This window comes from Schistosoma mansoni, chromosome 5 (assembly GCF_000237925.1).
Source record: "Schistosoma mansoni strain Puerto Rico chromosome 5, complete genome".
NCBI classification, from domain to species: domain Eukaryota; kingdom Metazoa; phylum Platyhelminthes; class Trematoda; order Strigeidida; family Schistosomatidae; genus Schistosoma; species Schistosoma mansoni.
This window is the reverse complement of record NC_031499.1, coordinates 6,431,137-6,457,497: the sequence shown is the minus strand read 5'-3', so window position 1 is coordinate 6,457,497 and position 26,361 is coordinate 6,431,137. Positions and strand designations below refer to the sequence as shown.

The 26,361-nt window shown below is 36.8% G+C and overlaps 1 protein-coding gene across 1 annotated transcript in view; it reads right to left on the bottom strand.

Moving 5' to 3' along the window:
• The window catches only part of Smp_143650 (putative midasin (midas-containing protein)), a gene marked incomplete at both ends in the record, with an annotated part of 50,582 nt that extends 28,831 nt beyond the window's left edge, over positions 1-21,751 (bottom strand). The window contains 16 exons of the mRNA XM_018797752.1: positions 341-624; positions 2,561-2,707; positions 3,468-3,584; positions 3,900-4,248; positions 7,235-7,554; positions 9,827-9,902; positions 10,475-10,843; positions 11,837-12,168; positions 13,564-13,678; positions 14,295-14,534; positions 16,299-16,335; positions 17,969-18,260; positions 18,541-18,924; positions 21,378-21,573; positions 21,614-21,703; positions 21,741-21,751. Of these exons, the coding sequence (XP_018652763.1) occupies positions 341-624; positions 2,561-2,707; positions 3,468-3,584; positions 3,900-4,248; positions 7,235-7,554; positions 9,827-9,902; positions 10,475-10,843; positions 11,837-12,168; positions 13,564-13,678; positions 14,295-14,534; positions 16,299-16,335; positions 17,969-18,260; positions 18,541-18,924; positions 21,378-21,573; positions 21,614-21,703; positions 21,741-21,751 (3,359 nt within the window). The remainder of the gene's footprint in view (positions 1-340; positions 625-2,560; positions 2,708-3,467; positions 3,585-3,899; positions 4,249-7,234; positions 7,555-9,826; positions 9,903-10,474; positions 10,844-11,836; positions 12,169-13,563; positions 13,679-14,294; positions 14,535-16,298; positions 16,336-17,968; positions 18,261-18,540; positions 18,925-21,377; positions 21,574-21,613; positions 21,704-21,740) is intronic.
• Between the last annotated feature and the right edge of the window lie 4,610 nt (positions 21,752-26,361).

Genomic DNA, 26,361 nt, shown 5'->3' with positions numbered 1-26,361 from the left:
GTGAAGCTGAGTGACACGGGATCGAATCCGTCAGGGAGCACCAGTTCCCTCAAGATTACAGGTACACCTTGCTGACGAGTGCCAAGTACCACGAAAACCGGGGTCAGGGTTTCCTGTTGACCACCTCCAACCACCATCTTATCTCAACATAGTGTAATCAGTGTCGAGCCACCTAGACTAGTGGCCACATCGCAACTTGATCGATAGCATTCGATCAGCACTAAGAAGGACTTGACAAGCATGACATTGATCACCACCCGGTGATCAATCAATTATGATCACTTAAAGTATTAAAATGTTATAGCATAAACTATGTTTAAGCTGTGAAAAATTAAATTACCGTGATTCAGTGACTTTTCGTTTGAAAACACTCTCAATCACATCTGTAACAATGTGTATTTCAGTTGGATTACGTACACGTCCAGCAAGTAATAAATAGCCTTGATCAGCTAAATATCCATCCCAATCGAAAAATATCGTTTGTTCATTCTTTTTATTGTCAATTTGACCAGTTACCAATTTATCACATGTAGCTAAACGATAACGTTCAGCCCATCGGAATAGATCACGTAATGTAATGAAACTATCTTTGCCTTGAAATAAATTTGAAGTACATCTAGCAAGCTAGAAATGATTGGAAAATAGACCAATTCGTCAGGAAAAATGTGAAGTCAAGTAGATATAACTAATCACTTGATAAAAATACAATGATATAATAGTTTTTCCACTTATAATCATTAGATATATCCATAGTCTTTACATACAAACCGCAAATTTTCCAACTAGCTAAAAATGTCTTTAAGATAAGTGTTATGATTCAGTAAGGTGACCCGAACGTAGTTGTTATACAGAGTTAGGCACGATGGTATGGTTTCATTATTTAGGGCTCTTAAACCAACTTCAGCGACTACATATGGTCAATACAATAGAATAAGATCTTTGTTGAAAGATTTACTGGAAGTTAGAAGTAATCTATTGACAAATTCTATATTACTAATTAAATCATTATTTCATTCACATGGAGAGTAGGTTGATTTATTTATTTATTTAAACACATAAATATTGGTGCAAAAGGGGCACCAGATACATATGCGCCACACAAATCTCATTTGATTTGTGTGAGGACTACGATACTGCCCAGGTGCCCAGACCGAAACAGGTGGTTTCCTTAGGGGGACACACCCCGAGCCTTTGACCTACAGATCTGATCCACAATGCAGTGAAGCATCTTAAGGAGATGCAGTTTCATGGTAGCCGGTGAACAACAATTTATTCGTACACCATTTGTTCCCTCAGGACACTGGAGCCCATGTGCACCATTGGTTTGAAATCAGGGTTTTCCAACTCCCCTAGATAGACTTTCCGTGTCCACCAACCCGATTAAAGCTCCGGATATTCGCTTTTCGTTCTCTCAATTTCGTAACCAACACCAGTGCCACGAGAAGGCAGTGAATAGGACTTCCCTGGTAGAGGCTATATACGCGTGGCCATGTGAGAGCATTTGGAGAGGCAGAGCGGACCCTCCCTATTCTCGGCCGTACCAGGGCATTTAGGGGCAGAGTGGGTTGATTAATTAATGTAGAGTATACCAGATGAATTATTGTGTACATGAAAGTATTATCGTTTTAAATTTACAATAATTACTGGTAAAAACTATTTAATCATGTCAGTTCAGTTCTTCTTTGTTCTTTAGGTAAACCTATGCCTTCAAGTTACCATTTTATTATGTAACGAATATCTTAGTGACCCGAATGTCGTAAACTTCCGAGCTTAAATTAAATGGAGTTGTAGTGAACAGAACACTGGTTGGGGATAATCGAATGTATTCAAGCACCAATTACAGACTATCTCATTAAATTCTGATAACCATACAATGAACAGTTAATTTGTAAAATAACAATCAATTGTCTCAATCTTCACTGTTCCTTCTGCAAATATCAGTCCATCTTCTCTAATTCCATTGTTCATGCATTTTTCTACCGATTGTGCTTTATTTCAGTTCTTTGCTTATCGGTCTTCTGCCAAAATACATTCTATGTCTGACCATCTGACCATATACTACTTATAAGGATATAAGTAGACTACATTGCAGGGTCACCAAGAAAAACTATACATCTGGTTTATAAGTTAGAAATTGAACAGCAGCCTATAAATTATCTTTTCATAGTATGAACTTGAAAAAATACAACTAATAAACTTTATTAAAGTTTATTCGGCAATCAAAGTGAAGTCTAGTGATACTACGGGGTTTCAAAATCCAAAGAACATAGAGAGAGGGATTCGAACATAATAGCTCATACGCATTTTCTTTAATTAATCAACCAATATGTGGGGTTTTCTAACCGATCAAATTCATTTTTTCGTCAGTGCTAGTGATAATATTTGGCTAGCTAAACACAAGAATAGAAGGGGGGAAACTTGAATCAGAAGCACAATAGTTGAGAGCCTAGTCGTCGCCTAACCAACAAACCGGTACACCTAGTGAATAGGAACAATATTTACAGTTATATCAAAATAAATAAACAACTCAAGCATACAAAATAAGTATAAAACAACTAACCTGAAGACGATGCATTACTTCAACAAGACGTTGTGCTCTACTTGAAGGTAGTAAACATTTCTTTTCTAAAATTATTTCTAATTCATTTCGAGGTATTGTATCAAAATGTAATTCAATGAAACGATTACGTAAGGCACGTGAAAGCATCTTAAACAAAAAAGAAAATGTGTAGTTGAATTTTGCTTTCAGAAGAATAAGGAAAAGATCTTAAGAAAATAGACAAGGATTCTTGGAGAATAGTTGTGTTTGATGATGGACCACGTTTGGCCTGGTTAAAATAATGAATATTAATGCTAATCCATAGACGATGTATGATGTTGGTGGAGTTTTGTTCTCTGAGCTGGATGGTTTGGTCGTGGAGCATTATTCATCGTCCTTCTGAACAACATCATCAGCAGTATGATGTTACAAATAAGCCAAATAATAACTTCTATCAAGTAAATCTATTATTTATACAAGGCTAGCTTTAAATAAACTGATGATAAATGAGCAAGCAAGTGGTCAGAAGATCAGCTCTTTATTATAATTATGGTAAAATGATAAATATCTATGAGCTCAGAGTTGAATATATTGAGAAGTAACTTTAAACATATGTGATTCATGAGTCAATAAAGTTAAGACCTGACTTCTTCAATTTTATGCTTGAAGCCTAATGAGACATTATGCTCCTAATTAAACCTACCTATAAGCAAAGTAGAGTCTGAATCTGAGACCCAGTGATTATATTTAATATAATCATTAATAAAGCCTATTCGGAATTTCGAAATCGTTTCCATTTGGGTAACATCCAGAAGGAATACAAACCTGTCATTGTCTGACTTTGAAATAAGTGGTACATTAAGCAAATTATGAAGACTTCATTTAAAAAACATACATATATATATACAACAATTCAACTACAATATACCTTTCGACCAGCATAAAGACCTGGTGGATTCTGTGTAGCAAATAATCGAAAATGTGGATGTGCTTTAATTGTTTCCTGTGTTTCAGTGATGAATACAGAACGATTGTCATCTAAAACCTAAAATATATAAGACAAGTAAAATACATGAAAAGTAATTCTTCCTAAAGAATATTATACATTAATTGATGTACTCTTATTACTTCTACCACTATAAGATTTGAATCGATAACTGCATCTCTGTGCTAATGTGGTATGGCAACTCGAACTGACGTACGTACATACGAAGTTCTACGTTGTGACTGACTGACTGACTAAAGTCAATCAGTCAGTTATATGCAAAGTAGAACCTTTCATATATGTATCTATCGGTTAAACAAATATAATATTAAAGAAATGTATAGACTTTCAACAACAACAACAACAAAAACTCACTCTATTTAATGCTTCTAAAATTTCAGTTGGTGCTAAGTTTAATTCATCCAATATTATCCAATAACCATTACGCATTGCTTTCACTAATAAACCATCTTTGAAAACTAATGATGTGGATGTTTTCTTCAAAGCTTCATTATCATTGCCTTGATTATTATGATTATCAGTATTACTTTGTGTTGTATATGCAGTTGATGAAACTGTATATGTGCCTAAATAAGTTTGTTGATCAGTATGTTCATGATTATTAATTCGATAACACACTTGACCAACACGTTTAGCTAAATATGTAATAAGTGATGTTTTGCCAACAGATGTTTCACCTTGTAATAGAACTGGAAGACCTCCACTGATTAATGAGAAGGGATATATATATTGAAAGAAATACTAATAATTAATATCTAGAAAGGAATTTTACTCTCAAATCTACAATGTAACGTCAGGCTAATAAACCCTAAACATGAATAACTGGATAAATAGGGAAACACAATTAATCAAACAAACAAATTTAATCAGAAGGCGTTTTTGTGGAGATTTCAGTACTGTCATAGTTGATATCATGAGTCAATTGAAGCTAGACCACCAAGAAAAACATGGAAACACTGGATGGCCGTTTCGTCATATTGTTGGACTCCTCAGCAGTGCGCATCCACGATCCCGCCTCGCGAGATTTGAACCCAGGATTTATCAGTCTCGCGCCAGAGCACTTAACCGATAGACCACTCAGCCGATATCCGATGGTGTTAATGTCTAACTTCAACCAATCCACGAAGTTTAGCAACCGTTCATCAATTGTCTTCAGTGAGTTCCTATTTCACAACAGACCTGGTTGAACTCCAATGGTCATTGCTTCTCACTGGAACTCCAGGAAATACCTTTTGAAGCCAGTTACTAGTGAGCATATTTAAATTTAGCAAATTATCTGGTACAAGGATATATCAGTTAACGCTTCACTACAGCAAATCAGAACTGTCGTAAAACAGATAAGTTCACAAATAAAAGTGTGATATTAGTATTTGATACACTAGCTTCATTCATTTATTTTTTATAAATTGGTATACTACTTACAAATCATCAGTAGTTTATCTTGTCCTTAGTCATTTTGATAACATGCACAGATGTGTAGGATCTGGACAGCAACAAACTATTTATTCCATACATTCGTACCCGGATTTCGATGCTCAAATTAATCTTCTTACTTGAAAAATACGTTCGTTCATCTTTTTAAGTATCTTTTTTCGTTTGAATGTTATTTTTCGGGGATTTTCAGTTTATTTTTTATGTAGTAAACTACTGATGTTTCTGTATAACGACACAATGCTGACTAGTATTTGGGATGGTTGGGAGAAAGTTAGGGGTGGCCAAATCAAAACATAGCATCAGTCCACAAAGTCACTAACTTGTAGTCTAAACAGTGCTGATAGATGAAGACTACTTGGTTGGAGTCCGCGTGAATATCATAACCAATGGTTGGCGACTCTATGTGACATGGCTCAGAATCGATCACAAAGGCGTAGGTGTATACACTCTTTATCTTCCCTTAAACTATGAGATTGAAATTGCTTTATATCTGTCTTTCTCCCTGTACTATATCCTTATATACAATCTTTCTTTTATATATTACTACCATTGAAGTAACTAATTCTATGAATTTGGTGTTCATCTTGCTGTGCTAATGAGTTTATGGCAACTTGGACCGATGCATATATGTGCCTGGTCCTACGTTGTAGCTGACTAACCGAGACTAATTGATACCTGTATTTCTTCCTATTCAAGGTTTATTAAATTTCGGTGACTATTGATGTATTACATAATGGTGTAGTATGATCAGAGAAATCTCGAATCGAGATCTTACGCATAATCCGGCCGACCAGCTAGAATCTTTCACATGATTTTATTATTGAAATTTATGTAATACAAATGATAGTAAATGAAATGGTAAAAACAAAATCAGAGCAATAAATGGTGATGTAACATAAGTAGATATCAAACAAGAAAAAAGTTATTGATTATCAGCTTTGGTGCATTTCACGACTTTCAAAGTATATTCATCCCAAACAACTATACGAATTAGAAAATATATCAGTTCAATTCTAATATGACCAAGTGGACTGCTAGAATAAAGATATGAATCAATAGTGTTGGGGATGTCAAATCCCCAGAACTTACTTGGTAAATGGCTTAATTTTGTAATTTTATTTTGAAATTTTGAATTTCCTCGTTTTCGCGCCAAAAGCGCTCTTTTCACCTTCGCGTCGAATTTCCCACTTGTAAAATATCTTAAACGCCATTAGTCCGTTGTATCTTTTAGTATGCTGTTTTGTAATGCTGCCCAAGGACAATTTTATGCTGTATATATACGTTTGATTTCTTCCCCTTACGATTGCTGTGCTTCTGGCTGCTACGGAATATATTTTCCCCACTTCCAACTTGGACTTCTTACTGTAGTTAGCCGGGTCTGGGTCGCATCGGTCCCTGGTCACAAGTCTTGTTCCGTACGCTAACTAGTGAATTCGAGACGCTTCAGATATAACAAATAGTAAACACGACTGCTTACTCAACACTCAAAAAACCTATCTCGATACAACGCAGGGACATATAGAAATAATGATTGGGCTATATTACCACAAACGCTAGTTCCATCACTATAATAAACGTTTATAAATCAACAGGAATTAAAACATTGTGGGGCGAAGTCGATTCATTACATTTGAAAAGGGGTGAAAGTCTCGCAAACATGATTTTGTGGGTAACTTGTGCATAAAGTAATTTAGTTTACTTGATATGAAGATTCATAAGCGTGCTCCTAGACATTTAGTACACAAGAAGCAAAATAATCACTTCATCCTACTACGATGTTGATTAACTTTGACAATACGAAATGATACCAAATCTTATAATTTAGAATAGATAGTTAAAAATCGGTTGCATTGACAACTCAGACCTTATGTAATAAGGCGAAAGAATGTTATCTCATAAAAAGCTAGATTACGTAACTTTTACTTATGTAACCTTCACGTAAAAGCGTGTAAAATGAAGTAGGTCATGACAAATCTTCAATAGATCAGAGAGGGTTTTGTGAAGAATTTAGTATTTTCACTGTTGAAATCATGAGTCAATTGAAGCTAGACCACCATCGAAAACCTGGAAGCACTGGACGGCCGTTTCGTCCTATTATGGGACTCCTCAGCAGCGCACATCCACGATCCCGCACTCGCGAAACGGCCGTCCAGTTCTTCCAAGTTTTCGATGGTGGTCTAGCTTTAATTGACTCATGATTTCAACAGTGAAAATCTTCAATAATCAGAAGAAGAAAAACAAAAGTGAATATATACCCTGCAGCGACAACACGTGCCAAATCTTTTAAATTTGCTTGAACACTTGGTGTTAAAATATAATTTCCAGGTAATTCATTTTTATTATCTATTGAAATTGGTTGTTGTGAACCTTTTGGTAACCAATAACCTTCAACATTCACAAAATAATCATCGGAATATTGATTATTTAATTGAGGTATAGGTAATGGAGTATTTAATAAGCGTAATAATGATGATGAATCTTTATTCCAACCAGAGCATAAATAACGTTGAATTAAAGTATCTAAAATTGGTCGTGATGTTCGACAAATTTGTGAACCAAAACTAAAAAGTAAACCCTAAAAAAAGAAAAGATATAATATGGCTTGTTAATTTCAAAAGAAATACATAATGTATGGATGTACACAACAGTAATGATAATGTAACGCTATATTAGATATTGATAAACAACTTTACATCACTCAGCCTAGTTCGAACATGAGTGCATACTATATGGTGTCAAAACCCATGGAACAATATACATGAAACATAATTAAATCATTAAACACAGAAATTTTAATTTGTTGTGATAACGAGGTATGATAACTTGGACCAATGCATATGTGTGCGCAGCAGTTCACTCTGTTCTACTTTACGTCAGCGAAACATGGTCATTAAGAGTGGAAGATACTCGTAAGTTACTAGTATTTGACCTCAGATGCCTTAGAAATATTGTCAGCATCTGATGGGATCACCGGGTAAGTAAAAGTGAGGTTAGACGCAGTATATTAAAGAATGATGGTAAATCAGTTGATGAGGTCATGAATCTTCATCGACTGAGATGGTTAGGCCACGTGTTACGTATGCCTGAACACTGATTACCACGACGCGCTATGCTGGCTAGTATTGGGGGTGGTTGGAAGAGAGTTAGGGGCGGCCAAACCAAAACATGGCATCAGAGCTTGAAGTCACTAACTTCTAGTCTGAGCCATGTTGGCAGATGCAGACTACCTGGTTGGGGTCCGCGTGACTATCGTAACCAATGGTTGGAGACTCTAGGTGACATGGCTAAGAAGAATAAACTAGATCTAGTATATGAGAATAATTGGTGTTATTTCTATTCCCATATTTCTATAAAGATGGATAGCATTGGAACGATTATGAACTGCTGCCTGGTCCTACATTGTAGCTGATTGACTGACTGACTGCAATTTTAATATGGTATTACTAACAGAATCATCATTTTCATTATGTCTAAATAAACGTTAATTATTCTTCGTAATACTTACATGGTATAGCCACTACCAAATGGTTAAATAGAGAGAGAAAGAGCCGCTAAACATTTCTAACTCAAAAATTTCACAAGTAAAACAAAATTGATGGTATCGGAGTGGTGTAAATTCCCAATTTTTATTTAATGGTCACGTTAACCTTGTTACGATGCAAGTTAATTTATCAGTTCAATAACGATTTATCCAACAACTCCCAAATGCCCTGGTATGACCGAGTGTGGAGAGTCCACTCTCCCTCTCCGAATGCTCTCACATGGCCAGCGAATATATAGCCTCTGCCACACAAGTCCTACTCAATGTCTTCTCGTGGCATTACCGTTGTTTATTAAACTGAGAGGACGAAAAGCGAACGTTTGGCGCTTTAACCGGGTCGGTGGACACGGAAAGTCCATCCAGGGGAGTTGGAAAACCCTGATTCCAAACCAATAGTGTACATGGGCTCCAGTATCCTAAGGGAACAAATGCGTATGAATCAAGTGTTGGTCATCGGCTATCATGGGACTGCATCTCTTCACGACGCTTGACCGCCTTGTGGATCAGACCTTTAGGTCAAAGTCTCGGGGTGTGGCCCCCTAATAAAACTACCTGCTTCAGTTTGGGCACCTGGGCAGTATCACAGCCCTCACACAAATCAAATGAGATTTGTGTGGGGCATGTATATCTGGTGCCCCTTTGTACCAATATTTATGTGTTTAAATAAATAAATAAATAATTTATCCAATAAACATCAACTGTTCAAAAATAACCCGTTGTCCAGGACATCAGAATCATAGATTACAGTGAAAGAAGAAACTGACAAATTACTGATCTAATTTAAACTAAAAACATTCTACACAAATTTAGCGGGTGTCTACCGTATGGTATAGTATCTAGTTTTGATATCGAAAAACAACTTTCCTATTCAAAACCCTAACTAGTTAATCGATTGAAAAGGAAGCTTTCATTAATCATGGGAATCGAGAAATGACCGCAAACTCATTCATGTATATGTAGATATATCCCTCCAGTAGGGTTATGTCTTATTCTTTAGAAAATAAAAAACCATATCTTGGCCAATTGTGTACCTTCATAGTTTGGCTGATATCTCATTAGCCTACTGTATCAGTCACTCTAATCGATGACTTCGGCTTCTAATGTAATTTTAGATAATTAAGCATACCGAAATAATGAGACAAAGTAATTGAGTAAACAATATGTTCTACTGAGCAAATTTAGATAAAGCGGTTCAACTAAATTGATTGGTTTTTACTAATCACAAGTTTTCAAACAAGAACACATTCTACATTATCATCAAAAATTAAAAGGTAATTTGGTGCACAGAAACAAAGAACTAACTTACTTCATACAAGGAACGTAAGATACTTCCATGATAGCCACGACCAGCTTCAATTAAGGCTCGACATAATGTTCGAAGACTAGAGAGAAAGAAAGACAACGGTGATAGGATTACAATAAATGAAGAAAAGGAGGAGACTGTTTTGCAAAAACTTCATCTTGTCCATGGGTCGTTTAGCGGTTAGGATAAAACTAAACTGAATAAAGGTCAGACTATTACTGACGTATTCCCTGTTCACTACGATATACGCACACTACGTCGCATTATATTGTTATAAATAATACAGTATACGCTATACTTATTTGTGAAGGCTAATTATACTACCCAATCACACAATTTGGATAAAATGGGGTCCGAATATCCAACCAAACAGTTGAGAATTGAGTGCGTTAACCACACTAGAGACACTAACATACATATGCACTAAATTTCGATCAAGGTTACCGACAACTAGCCTAAGGTGCTAACCATTATAAAATACCTTCATAATTATTTCCATCAAACAATAAATTCAATCCGATGACAGTGTGTAAACATGTCAACTTAAGGAATAGGGTATGGTCGATAAAATCTATATAATATTCTAGACTGAACTATCCTCCAAAAATATGGTTAAAAATAATTGAACAAGGGTAAACAATTAAAATTCACCTGAAATGTGGTCTTTGACCTACACCATCAACCAAACCCTCAACAGCAGCTTGTCTCAAAGCTGAATAAAGTCGTACAATAGTTGATAATTGTGATGGAGTTGGATTCAATGCAACTAAATAGGAACGAGCTAAGGTGGCTAAATCTTCACAATTATTTGAGCGTATAACTTCAATATGACGACTAGAATCCAAATCCATCGATGCTTCTGACTTATTAACATTAATACAAGGGTCTAATTCAGGAATGTAAAATTCAGTAAAACGATTACGAAGTCCAACAGGTAATTCACGTTTACCGACATCTGTAGCTGGATTCATAGCAGCAAATAAATGAAAGTCCGGATGACGTTTTATTGGTTCATTATCGCTAAATTTATAAAAACACAAATAGACAAAAAAAAATAAAGCGGACAGGCGATAGGCAATGCTCAGAACCATTCAATCAATTACATTAGAAGGATCAAATTAAAATTAATCCGTAGTTCACTTAACTAATTCAGGCTAAACGCATAAACACTATTAAAGCTGATCGATTATTCAGAACGCGAATGGAGCAAACAACAATAAGGTGACGATTACAATTCTGATTACGAATACCATAGATACCGATGCAAAACCAATAGCCATGAACAGATGCCATATGTTCGTTTAGTTGACACTGGCTTTCTTCTAACCTACTTCTGCACTAGCAGGAATCACACGTCAAGATATGCGGTGGTCAGGTATACATAATACATGCTCTAACCATCTCAGCTGACAAAGATTCACTACTTTATCGACCGGTCAGCCATCTTTGCCAAGTATCCCGTGTCTAACCTCAACCTTGTCTACTCGTTCATTTTACGAAACGCGAGAAGTGCCTAGAAAACGCCTGAGTAAAACATTCTAACCTACGGGTGTCTCCTAATTTCACAGATTGTACTTTTTCTAAACCTGGTGATTAAATTGTTTAACCACTCAATACATACACACCTGCATATACACCAGCATGGACACCAACAATCACCATTTTATAGGTGGTATTAGTTGCAGGTTCATTTCAGTTCTAATACCATTGCAAATTAGGTTTATTGGACAATTGTTTCATTACGTACTAATGGCCAAACTTGAGATCAGGTTCTGGATGATTAGATCTAGAGGTAAACGCTTAACTATTAGAACCATGAGACAATTTCATCGCAAATCAATTTACGATATAGCGTGACGATTATTTAACGTTACTTATGACAATTGTTTCACGTTCAATATCTTTGAACTCCACCGGTTACAACTTTCTACTAAAACTTAAGGAACATTTTAAAGTAAATCGCCAATCTCTTCACAATCCCTTGAAACAAATACAATTTCAAGTAAGACTTACCCACGCTCTGTCAAGATAAGACTACCATATTCAGAATCTAATAGACCACTTAGTGAATCAAGCATTTCAGCTGGAGCTAAATTAATTTCATCCAACAGTATCCAATCACCATCTTGCACTGAACGAACTAGAGCACCTTCAATAAAAGCAAATCCTAATCCAGGTTTATTTGATTTTGTGATATTTTCTAAACGTTTCTCCAGGATAGTTAGATCATTTAAAAATTTAATCCATTCTGAAGTATCAACTGATGAATCACGTTGAACAGCCACACGAGCTGGATGACGCATTAAAGTGATTAAATCAAGCCAACGTCCAGATTGGAAACAAGTCTACGAAAAGATATTCGTTAAATTAATAAAAATGTAGCAGAATACATATGATTTTAAACAAATCTACGGGAAAATAGCGATCTTTAATATCAAACTACAAAATGTACGTAGTATTTTGTTTCGGTTGTCAAACTGTTTTGCATTTGTAACGCCGATCGACAGTTTTCACCATTCAGTGGAAGGGATATCAATATACCTATAATAAATATTTAGGTTTTTCACTTTCTCCCCCTCCCAAAGATAGAACCTACAACTTGAGGAGGTTAGCTTTGCTTGCCTATTGTGATAACCCAGCCGAACTAATATTGAGTGAAAGACTTGTCCTACTATGTCAACCAAGTCAGTTGAGAAGCAGTGAAATGGACGTTAGACGCATGAGGGTAAAGGTCTTAGCGGTGGCGGCAAGGATATTTCCATGAATAACCAGTATCTTCAAAAGTACTGCCTTAATACTGGTGTAAGAGCGTGTTAGGAAGAATTTACCCTAAAAATAGCCCATACTTTCTTGTTTCACAGATTTCTTGTCCCTGTGTAAGGTCTGAAATCTACGGAGTTAACAGAAGAAAAACAACTTAGAAAGAGATTATGTGTTATCAACTTCAAGTAGTTTATCTGGGGTCACGCTCACCAATCTGGCTTTGCAAGAGGAAATAACCTTCCATAGTTTAGAGAACCGGTAAGTGTCAACTACTACTCCTCATAAAACTAACGTCCTGTGTACTTTCCCTTCTATAGATTTTTATTTTGTTTATTTGGATGGTATGACATAAAATCAGTCACAGTGACACAGATGCAACAATTCTCTATTTTCCCAAAACTCAAGTTAAGAATAATTCTAGCATTCTACTCTTTGATTGTATTTATTCCTTTTGCGCTGTATCGCTCATATTTACATTTTCATCTATTTCAATATTATTTCGTTCTGTTGGTTTCCTCTCGTGATAACGTGAAATGTGTCAACCTGAACAAAAATGTACACTCGTGTCCAATCAGCGTTGAAAATGTCTAAACTAGGTATATGTATTAGTATGTAAGAGATCTGTGATGGGAAATGATACGTGTTAAGATTACATATTGTATATATACGTAAGTGGTGATTGAATGACCTATTCAGTGTACAATGAACCGAAGAACCATGTACTACCTATTTATATTCGATCATTTTGATGTTTGATTATATTTCCTTGAAAAAGCTTGAACAAGATTGCTAGGTGAAACGTTGGATTTACTTCAAATTCACTTCGCTGAGATTTTACAACTACATATTCTTCCTATTTAATGTCGTCTTACATCAACTAGGCGTCCAAATACTGTGGAACTATTCGTTCTAATTTAAACAAAAGTTCTTATATGAATTAAACTAAATAGATTATGTAATTTTCATAATAAACTTACATTTATATGACCAAGAAAAACTAGATTATTATCTAATTTAAATGTACACGTGAAAAGTGATTCGAATTTTTCCCGTAATGGTCGTACAAAAACTTGAAAGTCTACAGGTTTAAATCTAAAATTTAAAAAAAAACGAAAAAAGAAAAAGTATACACAAGAAAGAAATAACATGACAATGTAATATGGGAATGTAAAATGTAATGTTCAATAATATTAAGAAAGCCTCTGCCAAGGAAGTCCTACTCACTACCTTCTCGTGGCACCGGTGTTGTTTACGGAATTTCCGAGGACGAAATGCGAATGTCCAGCGCTTTAACCAGGCTAGTGGACACGGAAAGTCCATCCAGAGGAGTTGAAAAACCCTGATTCCAAACCAATGGTGCACATGAGCTCCAGTATCCTGAGGGAACAAATGGTGTATGAATCAATCTTTAGTCACCGGCTACCATGGGACTGCATCTCCTCACGATGCTCCACTGCCTTGTGGATCAAGACATTTAGGTCAAAGGCCCCAGGTGTGGCCCCCTAAGAAAACCACCTGCTTCAGTTCGGGCACCTGGGTAGTATGCTAGCCCTCACGCAAATCAAGAGATTTGTGCGGCGCATATATATCTGGTGCCCCTTTGTACCAATATCTATGTGTTTAAATAAATAAATAAAATAAAGTCGAAAACTGAATACATTTTATTGTATAGACAGAGAGAGAGTGAGAGTGAAAAAAAGGTACCTACCCTCCCATTAGATCAACACTATCTGATTGTTGATTTAAATTGATTACTCTTAAACGATGGCCTGTGAGATAGGCAAGTCGTTGGACCGTAGATGTTTTACCAGTTCCTGTTTCACCGACAAGTAGGACAGGTTCTTTATGCTGTACAGCAACAGCTAATCGTTCCAATAAGGAAGATGATAAACGAGTAGAAGCAAATGGCCAAATGATATCGTTGGAGCTTTGAAGTATAGAATTTCCACTATACATATAAAAAGATAACCAACGGATAAATAGAGATAAACATAATCAATAATTTTGCAGCTAATATCAAGTTAGTTAACTTAGAATGTACGGCTCATATCCAGTGGAAACTCTATTAAAATATTAACGGCGTCCGATAACGAATGCCTAGATGTAATAATAATAACTTAGTTGATATTGTTATCATAAAATATCGGCTTCAATGACTCGGAAGATATAAGGTTCAGAAATTAAAACCCTAACAACACGCAGTTTGAAGCGCATTTTCAAAAGACCTGAGAGAGTACTTTATGAAGTTTACTAGTCAGCATTTGTGGCACATGTGCAAAAATTCGAAGGCAGGCGGAGATCGATAGTAGAAGTAAAATTAATATTTTGTGATAAATATGGGGTTTGATTATGGACGAGGCGATGTCGTGTGCTGTTATAGGTCTGAGGGTGGTTGTCACCTCCCAGCTGCCTACACCATAGAAGAACACGTTTTACAAAAGGCTTCCGAATGCTTTCCATATTGCATAGTACTTCTTAACGCTGGGATGGTAGTCAATTTAGGATATGATCCTGTGGAGTGAAATACAGTTGTATAAGATTGGGATCTGTTCCCCTACCATGATTCTCTAATTGGAATTCCAATAATCATGCAACACTAAATGGCTTGCGATGTTATCAGTCATGACTCAGGAGAGATGCCTATGACAGTGTTCTTATATTATTCGAACACAGTCTTAAGTGAGGTAGACTCTTTAACGGATAAAGACTTATTGTGGTTGCGTTTTTAGAGGGGCCATATTTTAAAGAGAACTAATTTTGCTCATTACATAACCCTTTCTCCTTTTTAACCCTTTTTTTATATGGAGCACCCTTTCCATGATATATGATATCAAAAATTTTGTCGAGAGAAAGTAAACAAATAAATAATGGGAATTAACCTTATAAAATTTACGTGCTCCTTAGTGAATGGCTTGTAGAGGGATTCATAAAAGTTCTAGTGCGAAAAAGCGATTAACGAAGTCTAATCTTATAGAGTTGTTTTCATCTAAATTTGAGATGCGTCAATAATATGTACCGAAGATCTTACAGAGGACTGGTATCCATAACCACAATTTTTCGCGGTGGATACGATATTATTCAATTACTATACCTTATTGGAATTTAAAGGATTTTCTAAGTGGCATCAATACTAGATAGAAATTATCCACAAACATACTTCCCTTGACTTTCGGCCTAAGTCTCTGTATAAACTTAATCTATAACACCAAGTACAAGAACAAACAAACCAAAAAGTGGAGAATTCAGTCTGTCACTGTACATCATACAAACAATGTTAGTGATCTTAAAAAAACAACCCTACCCAGACACTTTGATTTCCCATTCAGGTGTTCTCCGACATGGAAGAATGGTGCGACCAACCTTTAAAACACTATTTTGAGGCTGTAAGCTGATTTCAACTGATCGACAGCACAAAATATTTCTTGCCTGGAAATAATAATAAATGTTAAAATCCCGATAAACGATAACAAATAATACAAGTAGGAATACTTCCATTAACTAAGCTATGAGAAACGCATGTAATGTGAGGAACTGTGATACCACTAGACTGAAGTCACGAGTGAGTTAACAACAAGTACTGTGGTTCATTAGTTTACACACTCGTATTTCAACAATATGAAGGAGGTGGAATTAGAAACCTATTTTTGTTAGCAATATTTGGAAGGTCAATTAGCATCGTTAAACTTTTAATACAAGAGATACGTTTTCCAACCTAGTGAATAAGTCTACATTGATGACTAACTGACCAACTGAATAAACCTTGAGTTGATTAATGAACTGTTTAGATCTCACTTATTTTGCTATAAAAGCAACCGGAGTTGCAAAATTCAGGGATTGTTATTGGTTTTTACACAATGGGCGTAAAGCAACGGCTTAAGGATTAAAGCATTCAACTTTTTGACAGAAGGGTTTGCTTACGGGTCATATCATAAGCTCATGGAGTCACTAAGCTCGCCTGATTTTTGCCAAGTTTTGTCACTTGTAAAGTAGGTAAGATGTTCATCTCCCGAATAAGATATGAGTGTGTTGCTCAGTAGATTGTTTCCTTCTAATTTATAGCTATGAAACATAACAATCAATAATAGATACTCGTTGGTTGCTAATATTTGATCAAAATGCTCGCGTAAGTTAAGACAAACGAGCGAGCAATGCCGAAGTTAAGCACAAACTATTCAGTAAAGATAGGAAATCGTTGATGATATGGTAAATTCTCGGCTGAGCTGGTGGGAGCGTGTAATAAATACGTCCAACCACCGGCTACCTCGACATGTGGCGTTGGTGAGTGTAGGAATAGGTTGGAAGAAAACTAGGGCCAGTTAAACAAAAAAGGTATTAATCCTTGGAACTATTGACTGATGGACTAAACCATGTGGACAAATGCAGACTACCAAGTTGCAGTCCAGTCAACTGTCGGTCAGTCACCAGCCATCATCGACTTAGAGCCTACCATAGATGTGCATTGCCTCAAGTTGTCATACTTGATTAGTGTACGATATGAGATTACCAAAAGAGATTGGAATAATGTGGTAGCAATTACGCTTCCGAATGCTCTGGTGCGATCGAGGGTGCGGAGAGTACGTCCTCCACTTAAATAAAATGAACAAGTAACAATTATAATGAAGAAAAGAGACTAAGAATTAAGAATATGGTTCAAAAAGGCAGAATGAAAAGATATGTGTGAACAAATAATGCAATTCAAAATCGAGATGAAGATAAAAAGTGAAAACGTCGGTGTCACTGTGAACGATTTCGACTCATACCACTCAAAGTTTTCAAAAACTCATCTCGGTTATCACGTGAACCTCAACCGGGTAGTCTGCATCTACCAATATAACTCAGACCAGCAATTACTGACTTTATAAACAGATGCCATGTATTCGTTTAGTTGACCCTACTGGTGATCATCCTGATCAATGGTTAGAGAATTTGAGTGGTGTGTCTCAGAATACGTCACAATGACCCATATGTATTCACTCCTTGTCCTCCCTTTCAAAGTTATTGTGTACTCTTTACTTCACTGTTTCGTTTTCCCTTCTCGAATATATTATACATGTATAAAGCTTCCTACTACGACTGACAATACTGTTGCTATTTTGTATTACTCTCAGATCTGTTCTGACGATTTTATATCAGTACCCATATTGTGTGACAAGTTGAACTGATTTATATAAGTACTAGGTCACCTATCACTAACTCTAACGAAAATATGAGACTTATCGTCGAGTACATAGAGCTATACTTATCTACACAACAGTTTAAAATGAAAACAGTAGGTGTAATTTATGCCCTAATAACGTGAACATGTTACAAAAAAATAATAATAATGATAATCAAATTTCAAAAAGATCCAACCTACATTTTCAACTGATAAATTCAATTCACCAGCTAGTCGGCAAGCTATCTCAAGTTGTTTTATAGAATTGCACATTGAGGATAGGAAACAATCGACAGCATTTAGTAGCAACAATTCGGAAAAATTCTCCTTTTCAGTTAACGTTGATATACGTGAACAAAATTTTAATAAGTCTCTAACTGATATTCCTCGTAGTCTAGAAGAATTCATAGTACTTTGTATAACAATATTAGCATTTCGGAAAGAGTCGACGACAAATGTATAAATATTCATTATGCGATCAATGAAAGGAACAAGTGTTGGATACTGATGACTAATAAGCTAGAGATTAAACAAATAATGGTAAATCAGTGAAAGATTTAAAATTTAGAAGGTGGGAACATATTTAGAAAAACTACGGATACTTTACAATTACAAGTCACTTTATTTCCCTAATGATTAAAATGAATTTGAGTCCATCTGAAACTTTATAATCATGATAACTCGTGCGTTCCCATTAAAAGAATACAAATATATACTAAATAGTATTTCATTTGCAAAATCTTTCAACTTATCAATGAAGAACAAACGCTTACTTACAAAAATAAATAACTCAACTTACTAGGTTTGTTTCATCTTTCGAAAAATTTGGCAGCGTGATCACAAAACAGTAACGGTCCAAAAACTCAACCAATATGTTTCCAGATTCTTGGCGAAAATCTTCACCATGACATGAAATAAAACGTCTCGTCATTAACAAGCGAAAATTGGGATGATGAGTGATTGGATTACCAGAAACAGGATCTAATAGTATGTTTTTTGAATTGACTGAATAACTTCTTAGCTTTCTCAACACAGAAGTGATTAATAGCTGCAATTCAGAAGAACCACGATCAATATCTTCCAGGACTAATCCATGACCTTGTTCTATTGATGAAATCAAAGGACCTGGACGCCATGTAAACTGTCCAGGTATTTCAGTACAACAGTAAGCTCCTAGAAGAGTCTGATAAAATAAACATTTGATATCTAGAGTAAAGTTATTGGAACTTTTGACATGTGATTTTACTTAGGTTGGTTGAACTCATTATACATACGAATGCGTTTTTTTACTAAAATTATTGAGTCGAAGAAATGACAATAATGTATGCATTAACAATATATAAACACTCAATGATACTTTCTTGAAAAATGGTTATGTTAGACTACGCTTAAAATATTTCTGCAATATTGCAGAAATAAGCCTCGATAAAATATAGTCACCATGAGGGAATCTATGAAGACTTGAAAGGATGAGTTGTAAGTTTCAGGTGTCACAAAGGGAACGAAAATGATTTGTTTACAGGTGACTTAACAATCACTTTTGGATCATAATAAAACAAAACGTTAGGCTATTGAGACAGTTATACTCTGGGCTTGACAACAGTACTTACTTACTTACGCCAGTTACACCCGATGGAGCATAGGCCGCCGACCAGCATTCTCCAACCCACTCTGTCCTAGGCCTTCCTTTCTAGCTCTATCCCATTTTTGTTCATTCTTCTCATGCTTGTCTCCATTTCTCGAAGTAATGTGTTCTGTGATTTTCCTCCTTTCCTTTGGCCTTTAGGATCCCATGTGATGGCCTGCCTTGTTACGCAGTTGCGTTCTTTCCATAAGGTGCGTCATATCCACTTCCAGCGCTTGATCCTGATTTTTTCCTCCAGTCAGTCAGTCACAACGTAGAACTTCGTACGTACGTACGTACATCAGTTCGAGTTGCCATTTCTTCCTCCACTGAAATCTGGTTTGTTCTCTCCCACAGTAGAATGTTGCCGATAGTATGTGACCAACGGATCCGAAGTATTTTGTGTAGACAGCTGTTAATTAACATTTGTATCTTCTGGATGATGGCTTTCGTAGTCCTCCAAGTTTCCACTCTATACAGTAGAAATGTATTGACATCTGTATTGAAAATTCTGATCCTGGTGTTGGTTGACAATTTTGTTGAGTTCCAGATGTTCTTAAATTGTAAATATGCTGCTCTTGCTTTGCCGACCCGCGTCCTCACATCTGCATCAGATCCACCGTGTTCATCAATGATGCTGCCCAGATATGTAAAGGTTTGCACATCCTCCAAAGCTCCATCGAGTGTGATTCGATTGGTGCATGCTGTATTGTATCGGAGAGTCTTGCTTTTCCCTTTGTTTATATTGAGACCTACTGCTGCTGAGGCTGCTGCTACACTGGTCGTCGTCTCCCTCATTTGTTGTTGCGTGTGTGATAGAAGAGTCAGATCATCTGCGAAGTCTAAATCTTCCAGCTGCATCCTAGCTGTCCACTGTACACCATGCTTCCCTCCAGATGTTGATGTCTTCATAATCCTGTCGATCACCAGGAGAAAGAGAAAGGGTGAGAGTAAGCAACCTTGCCTAACACCGGTCTTTACCTCAAACGAGCCAGTGAGTTGTCCTCCATGAACGATTTGGCAGTTTAATCCATCATAGGAATTCCGTATGATATTGACTATCTTCTCAGGCACGCCGTAGTGTCGAAGAAGCCCCCATAGTGTTGTCCTGTCCACGCTATCAAATGCCTTCTCGTAGACAATGAAGTTGATGTAAAGTGATGAATTTAATTTAACTGATTGTTCCACAATGATCTGTAGAGTTGCGATTTGGTCTGCACACGATCCATCCATACGGAATCCAGACTGTTGGTGTCTAAGTTAAGTGTCTACGGAGTCCTTCATTCTGTTTAACAACATCCTGTTGAAGACTTTTCAACAGCCAAATAACAAAATGTCTTCCCACATCCAACTTATTACAACAGGACTAAAGAAAGTGAGCTACTTTAACCCGAAAATAATTATTTTGGGAAGTATATTTTAATATTAGATCTAACATTTATAAGTGACCGTAATCGATTAGTTCAAAAGCGATGTTACGTTTAGAAATACAGGATGGATTTCCTTTAATGATAAGACAACTTTCATTAAAGACTTTGGAACCCAATATCTTTGTCCAGTAGTTATTTGGTGAGACTGATTAAAACATTCATGACCTTACTTATAAGGAAATCACTGGGGGCCAGTTGGTTTGAAAGTCAACTAACTACTTTGTTGGACTTGACTCTGAAATCTACCTACGGGAAACTAACACGAAACCTTTAGTTGTCTCTTAATTTAAAGGATCTCAAAGCCCAAATTCGGGTATCTCAATGAATATTTTAAACGAAACACCAGTACGTATCTTGATTAAAGTTCACTCTTTACATGGTGTTGACTGAAAAACAAAAGTGATCGCACTCCTTTCATAAAAGTGAACTACTTTGTAATTGCAGTTTGAATAAATGAAATCACATCTAGAAGTTTACATACACAGTGGACGATAAGAACAAAAAATACTGATCATCCTTCAAACTACTGCGACCAATAAGTTGAAAACTACCTCGAAAACTAATTAAGAAAACTTCACTTACCTTTGCATCTGTATGCTCACTAATTTGAATAGTACGAATTACATTGCAATATTCTTTAGCAAGCTTATTTGCAAGTGATGATTTCCCACAGCCAACAGGACCTGCAATAAGGATAGGTTCATATCTCTCTAGAGACTGCTTGGCAGCAGCTTCAACCTCAATAAGACGCGAAAAAAGTACAAGTGGATTTTTCTTGCTGTTGGTCCTCAGAATATATCATAAAATTCATTAATTACCATTCATGAGTTGTAATACAGATATCTTCGGGGCTTTTAACTGTAGGTTCTTCTGCACACGGCCCAAGTACCTTTGATTTACGTTTATTCCTACCAGCAATGTTGCAAATCAACAAGAATAACAAACCTCTTAACCATGCTTATTATCAGTTAAAATTTGCGCGAGGTCACTGGATTCGCATTGGTTGATTCTTGGTCTTCAGTCTTCAGTAATAAGGATAGTAGGTTAGTGGACCTGTGTTAATCTTGACAGTTTGTCTTCCAATGAAAGTTCAGCTTCTTCTTGAAAATGCCCACTGATGCGGCTGATACCACTAGTTCGGTTAAGGCGTTCCAGTCATTGATCACTTGATGAGAAAAACAGGAACCCCCTTTAGGTTTATTAGATCGCGGTTTGTGAACCTTCTTTCTGTGACCTCAGATATTTCCTATCCATTCCTGTACAGCACCTGTTATTCCGAAGTTCGAGAGCTTCTGCATAAGACCAAAGTGTGAAACCTTGTCAAACGCTTTGCTAAAGTCTATCAATATCAAATCGACAGACAGACCGTTCTCCAGGGCTGTAGTACAATCCTCCCTCACAATAAGTATGTTAGCCAAGCGTGAATGTTTGTTTTTAAACCCATGTTGCTCGGGAGTTAACAGAGTGTACGCATCTATGTGACTTAGTAACTTAACCCGAATTATCTTTTCAAGTAAATTAGCGACTTTGCTGGCTAGACTGACAGGCCGGTAGTTATATACGATCTGTCTCCGATCATCTTTAAATATAATACTGATGAGATTGTCTACTCAATCTCTAGGGAGTTCAGTGAGTGAAAGGGACATGTTAAAGAGCGTCCCGAGCGGTTCAGAAATACTGTCCGCAAGAGATGACAGCAGTCGTGGATGTAACCCATCAGGGTCCGGTATCTTACAAGATTTTAGGTTGGTGACCAATGAAAGCAATGACGGATCATGTCCCCAGTCATTATTTGTTGGTTTTGCGATACAGTATACCAGTGTGCACAGAATAATGGTTGATAGAAGGTCGCTATTGAAACCCCCTTATGAAACTGTCAGCTCTATCCAGTTGGTATGAGGTACGTTGAAATTTTCAGTGATGAAACAACATTCTGCCTTACATGGTCAGTGGGTATGCCGTGCTACTCATTCCTTGCAACTGCTAGCCAGATTAAACCAAACGCTTCTCGACCAGTTGATAGCTTTCCAAATATATCTTCCAACCCCTTCATTTTTGACTTATGATTTGACTGCATTGACATCCTTCAATTTTAATGATGTTATGTATAAAGCCGTTGTCAAACTCTTTATTGATGAGCTCGTCGTGATCTAGTACACCAAACATAAACTGTGAATCTTTCCCTTGTTATGATATTATATATATTCTTCTATTTTTACACATCGTAATACTATTTTCGTACTCTCAGATTTTTTTCTATCGCGCCCATTTTTGTATTTTGCCCTCATCATGATTAAGCAGAAACTCAAACTATTAACGATCAAGACTCTTATACCCTCATCCTCTAACTGAAGCCGTTAAGGCGTGATAATATTGATACCTGGTCATGCTGAGCAGAACCTGATTTTAACAGGTACGGTGTGATAGGCCTACGTGCACGATTCCTCAGAGTGGTGAAGGTGTAACAGCTTAGATTGACTGCTTAAGAGTTGGCTAAAAACACCCTAGTGACGTCAAAAAATTATAGCTCAAGCATTCATTCATTTCTTTATTTTGTACAGGCATTATATTCCCTATTATTTTATCTCTAGTGTTGAGAAAATTTGTGTGTTTTAAAACGATAACCTTGCGCTCCAACTCTCCTGTTCTAAGATCAAATAAAGACTATTTACTATTATTCTGATTCCTCCTATCAATAGAACGAGCGGTACCTACCGTCAAAAAATTTCACGCTTGACCTTGGGGCTTGTAAATGAGCACCTTTGTAGTTAGCCAACAGGAACCTCAGGAGCAGTACGTTGTATTACTTAGCTATCAGGAAGAAGACTATTGTCAGCCGAGGGTCGATAACATGTTATTATACACCTGCAATTCGGAAGTGATTTTGTTGAAAAAAAAGCCAGAAATCAACTAAAAATTATGTTTGACAGAATGGTTGAGTAAAAACACTCAGAATATTGTTAAGTAATGGATAGATATTCTTTTCGTTCTTTGATGAATAGATAGTGGAGCTTTTTATTCAAATTGGAGTGTAGGTAGACTTTATTTTTAAACCAACTAAAATGACATACTCATGGCAATGCTTCCTGCTCATTTGGTGAGTACACACTTCACCAAATACCGTTTGTTATCGCTATTCAGCTGGCCTCGCAAATTTTTAACAATAAAATAATAAGTTATTGGTTCCAAATATATTGCTCCATGAAAAGCTTTCATAACTTACGTCATTTCGATGAGTTATATGCATACTGTCATTGTTGTTGTACTGTGTTTATAATTCTAGCAAAAATATTGGTTCCTTGATTCCACATAAAAACGTTAAGGTCACTCCAGACCTACAACCCTATGAATATCGTGTAGGAAGACGATAAGCGATAGGAGCGCATGGTCAAGTAGCAACAAACAAACAACTAAGGACAACTCCTAATGCTATAAAGATCATCGAACATATCCATCATGAGCATGATGCGGATGCATAAATGACTAGTCGCTCCGTAAACCTAGATGTGCATAGAGATCAGAAATCTATGGATGAGATGCGCACTCCAACTGACACCAGAGAACATAATGACATTTCTATTTCCTGTGCACGTATTAAAGTACTTAAATGTGAACCATATACACACACACCGTCAACTAAACCTAATCAAGTAAAAACCAATCCTCCTAATGGTGACATGAATGAGCTTCAATTCATCTCACAGACACAAGAAAATGCTCCAGCTGTAACAACAAAGGGTGTAAGGGAGAAATCCACAACATCAAATGGAAAAATAGGTAAGACTCAACATCACTTCTCGATGGCTCCCCCTGGAACGGTGAACAGATTCTCCCTTGGTTGTTAAGACCAACACTAACCCAACTTTTTTTCAGGTCCCTCAAGAAATACCCTTCCACGATGTGGGCAGTCGGGAAGTGATAACAGCCTTCATACGCGTAACAGCACACGAGACCAAGTTGGTCACTTTCAAATACTTCCTACAACTCCTAATAACTCCCTTATCTCCATGACTAACCCTTCTCACGTCCTTTCATCACCTCGCACCTCTAGAGAAAACGGTCCGAGTACGTGAAACTTTACTCCTGGTCTCCCGAAACCACTCTCTAAATTATATGTAGGAACTTTTAACGTCCGAATATTGTGTCAAATAAGACAACAGGCTTCCTTAGCTAGGACTTCAGAATCTCGCAACATCGATGTGTGCTGCGTCTCCGAAACGCGCATACAAGATCCGAGTATCGTCATTCATTCGACCTCAGCATGTCACAATAAAGAACTAACTCGATTCACACTTCATGTATCTGTAAGCCCGGATGTTGTTTCCCGTGGCCTCGCCGGTGTAGATATAGCATTGAGTCGTAGGGTAGAACTGGCTCTCAAAATGGATCCCAGTAGACAGTCATTTGTGCGCTGTCCGACCAAACGGAAAAGTAAGGACTCGGAAAGATAAGGACACTCATCGTTGCCTCTTCATCGTCTCTGCCTGCTCTCCCACTGACTGCAGCCCAGATGATATAAAAGATGAGTTTTTCATAAAGCTTTCCAACCTTCTCCGAAAATCTAGGCGCTCTGATGTAGTAATAGTGGCTGGTGACTTTAATGCTCAAGTAGGTGAACTAAGCGAAAAGGAAAGACACCTGAAATGTTGTGGCTCAAAGAACAGACAGTGGTGACTGTCTGTTGCAGCTATGCTCAGATAACCACCTGTTTATAACAAATACTAACTTTAAGCACAATGAAAAACATCTTTTGACATGGTGACCCCCCGAATTTGTCCCAGCGTTGAACACAAAATAGATCACATCGCTATCAGCCACCGATGGAGAGGCTCAATAGAAGACTATCGCTCGTTCTGAAGCACACACTTAGATTCAGATCATGCTCTAGTGCGAATGCGTATTTGTCTGCGTCTTACTGGACGTAGGAAAGACACTGCAGGGAAGTCTCTAAGGGTTCTACTTAATGATAGGCAAGCTATGAATATAATTCAGCATAAACTAGAAAAACAGTTAGGCAGCCATATAAGTTGTACCCACCCAGAGGCAGAGTGGAATGACATCCGAAAAGCAGTGGAAACAGCAGTGATATCTGCTAGTAAAGTAAATGAGATGAAAAAGCTTGAAAGCCAAGGAATACAGTGATCCGCCAGTCTTTCATGTCAAAAAAGGGTCTAGCATATATCTGCCACACTTGAAGCTGCCATACCACATTAGCGCAGTGAGATCAAGACAAACATCTGAGTAGCAGTAATGCTAGAAACGATTCAATATAGAAAAAGTAAGTGAAGACATAACGAGATTTCTGAAACCATAGTCTAGAAAAATATGGAGAGTGAATGGATCTGCACTATTGCAAACGATTTCGAGCCATGTTAACCAAAATCTTATGACATTCGTAACGATAATAACGCGGATCCAACCATATAGCCTATATTTATTGTAGTGAACGAGAACTCAGGAGGAGGAAACCAATTTATTGTTTAACGCAAAATCACACAGTGGCTTATTAAAACATGAAAATCATACATTAAATTCAACATTTGCACATCCTTGTGTCGGCCTTTAT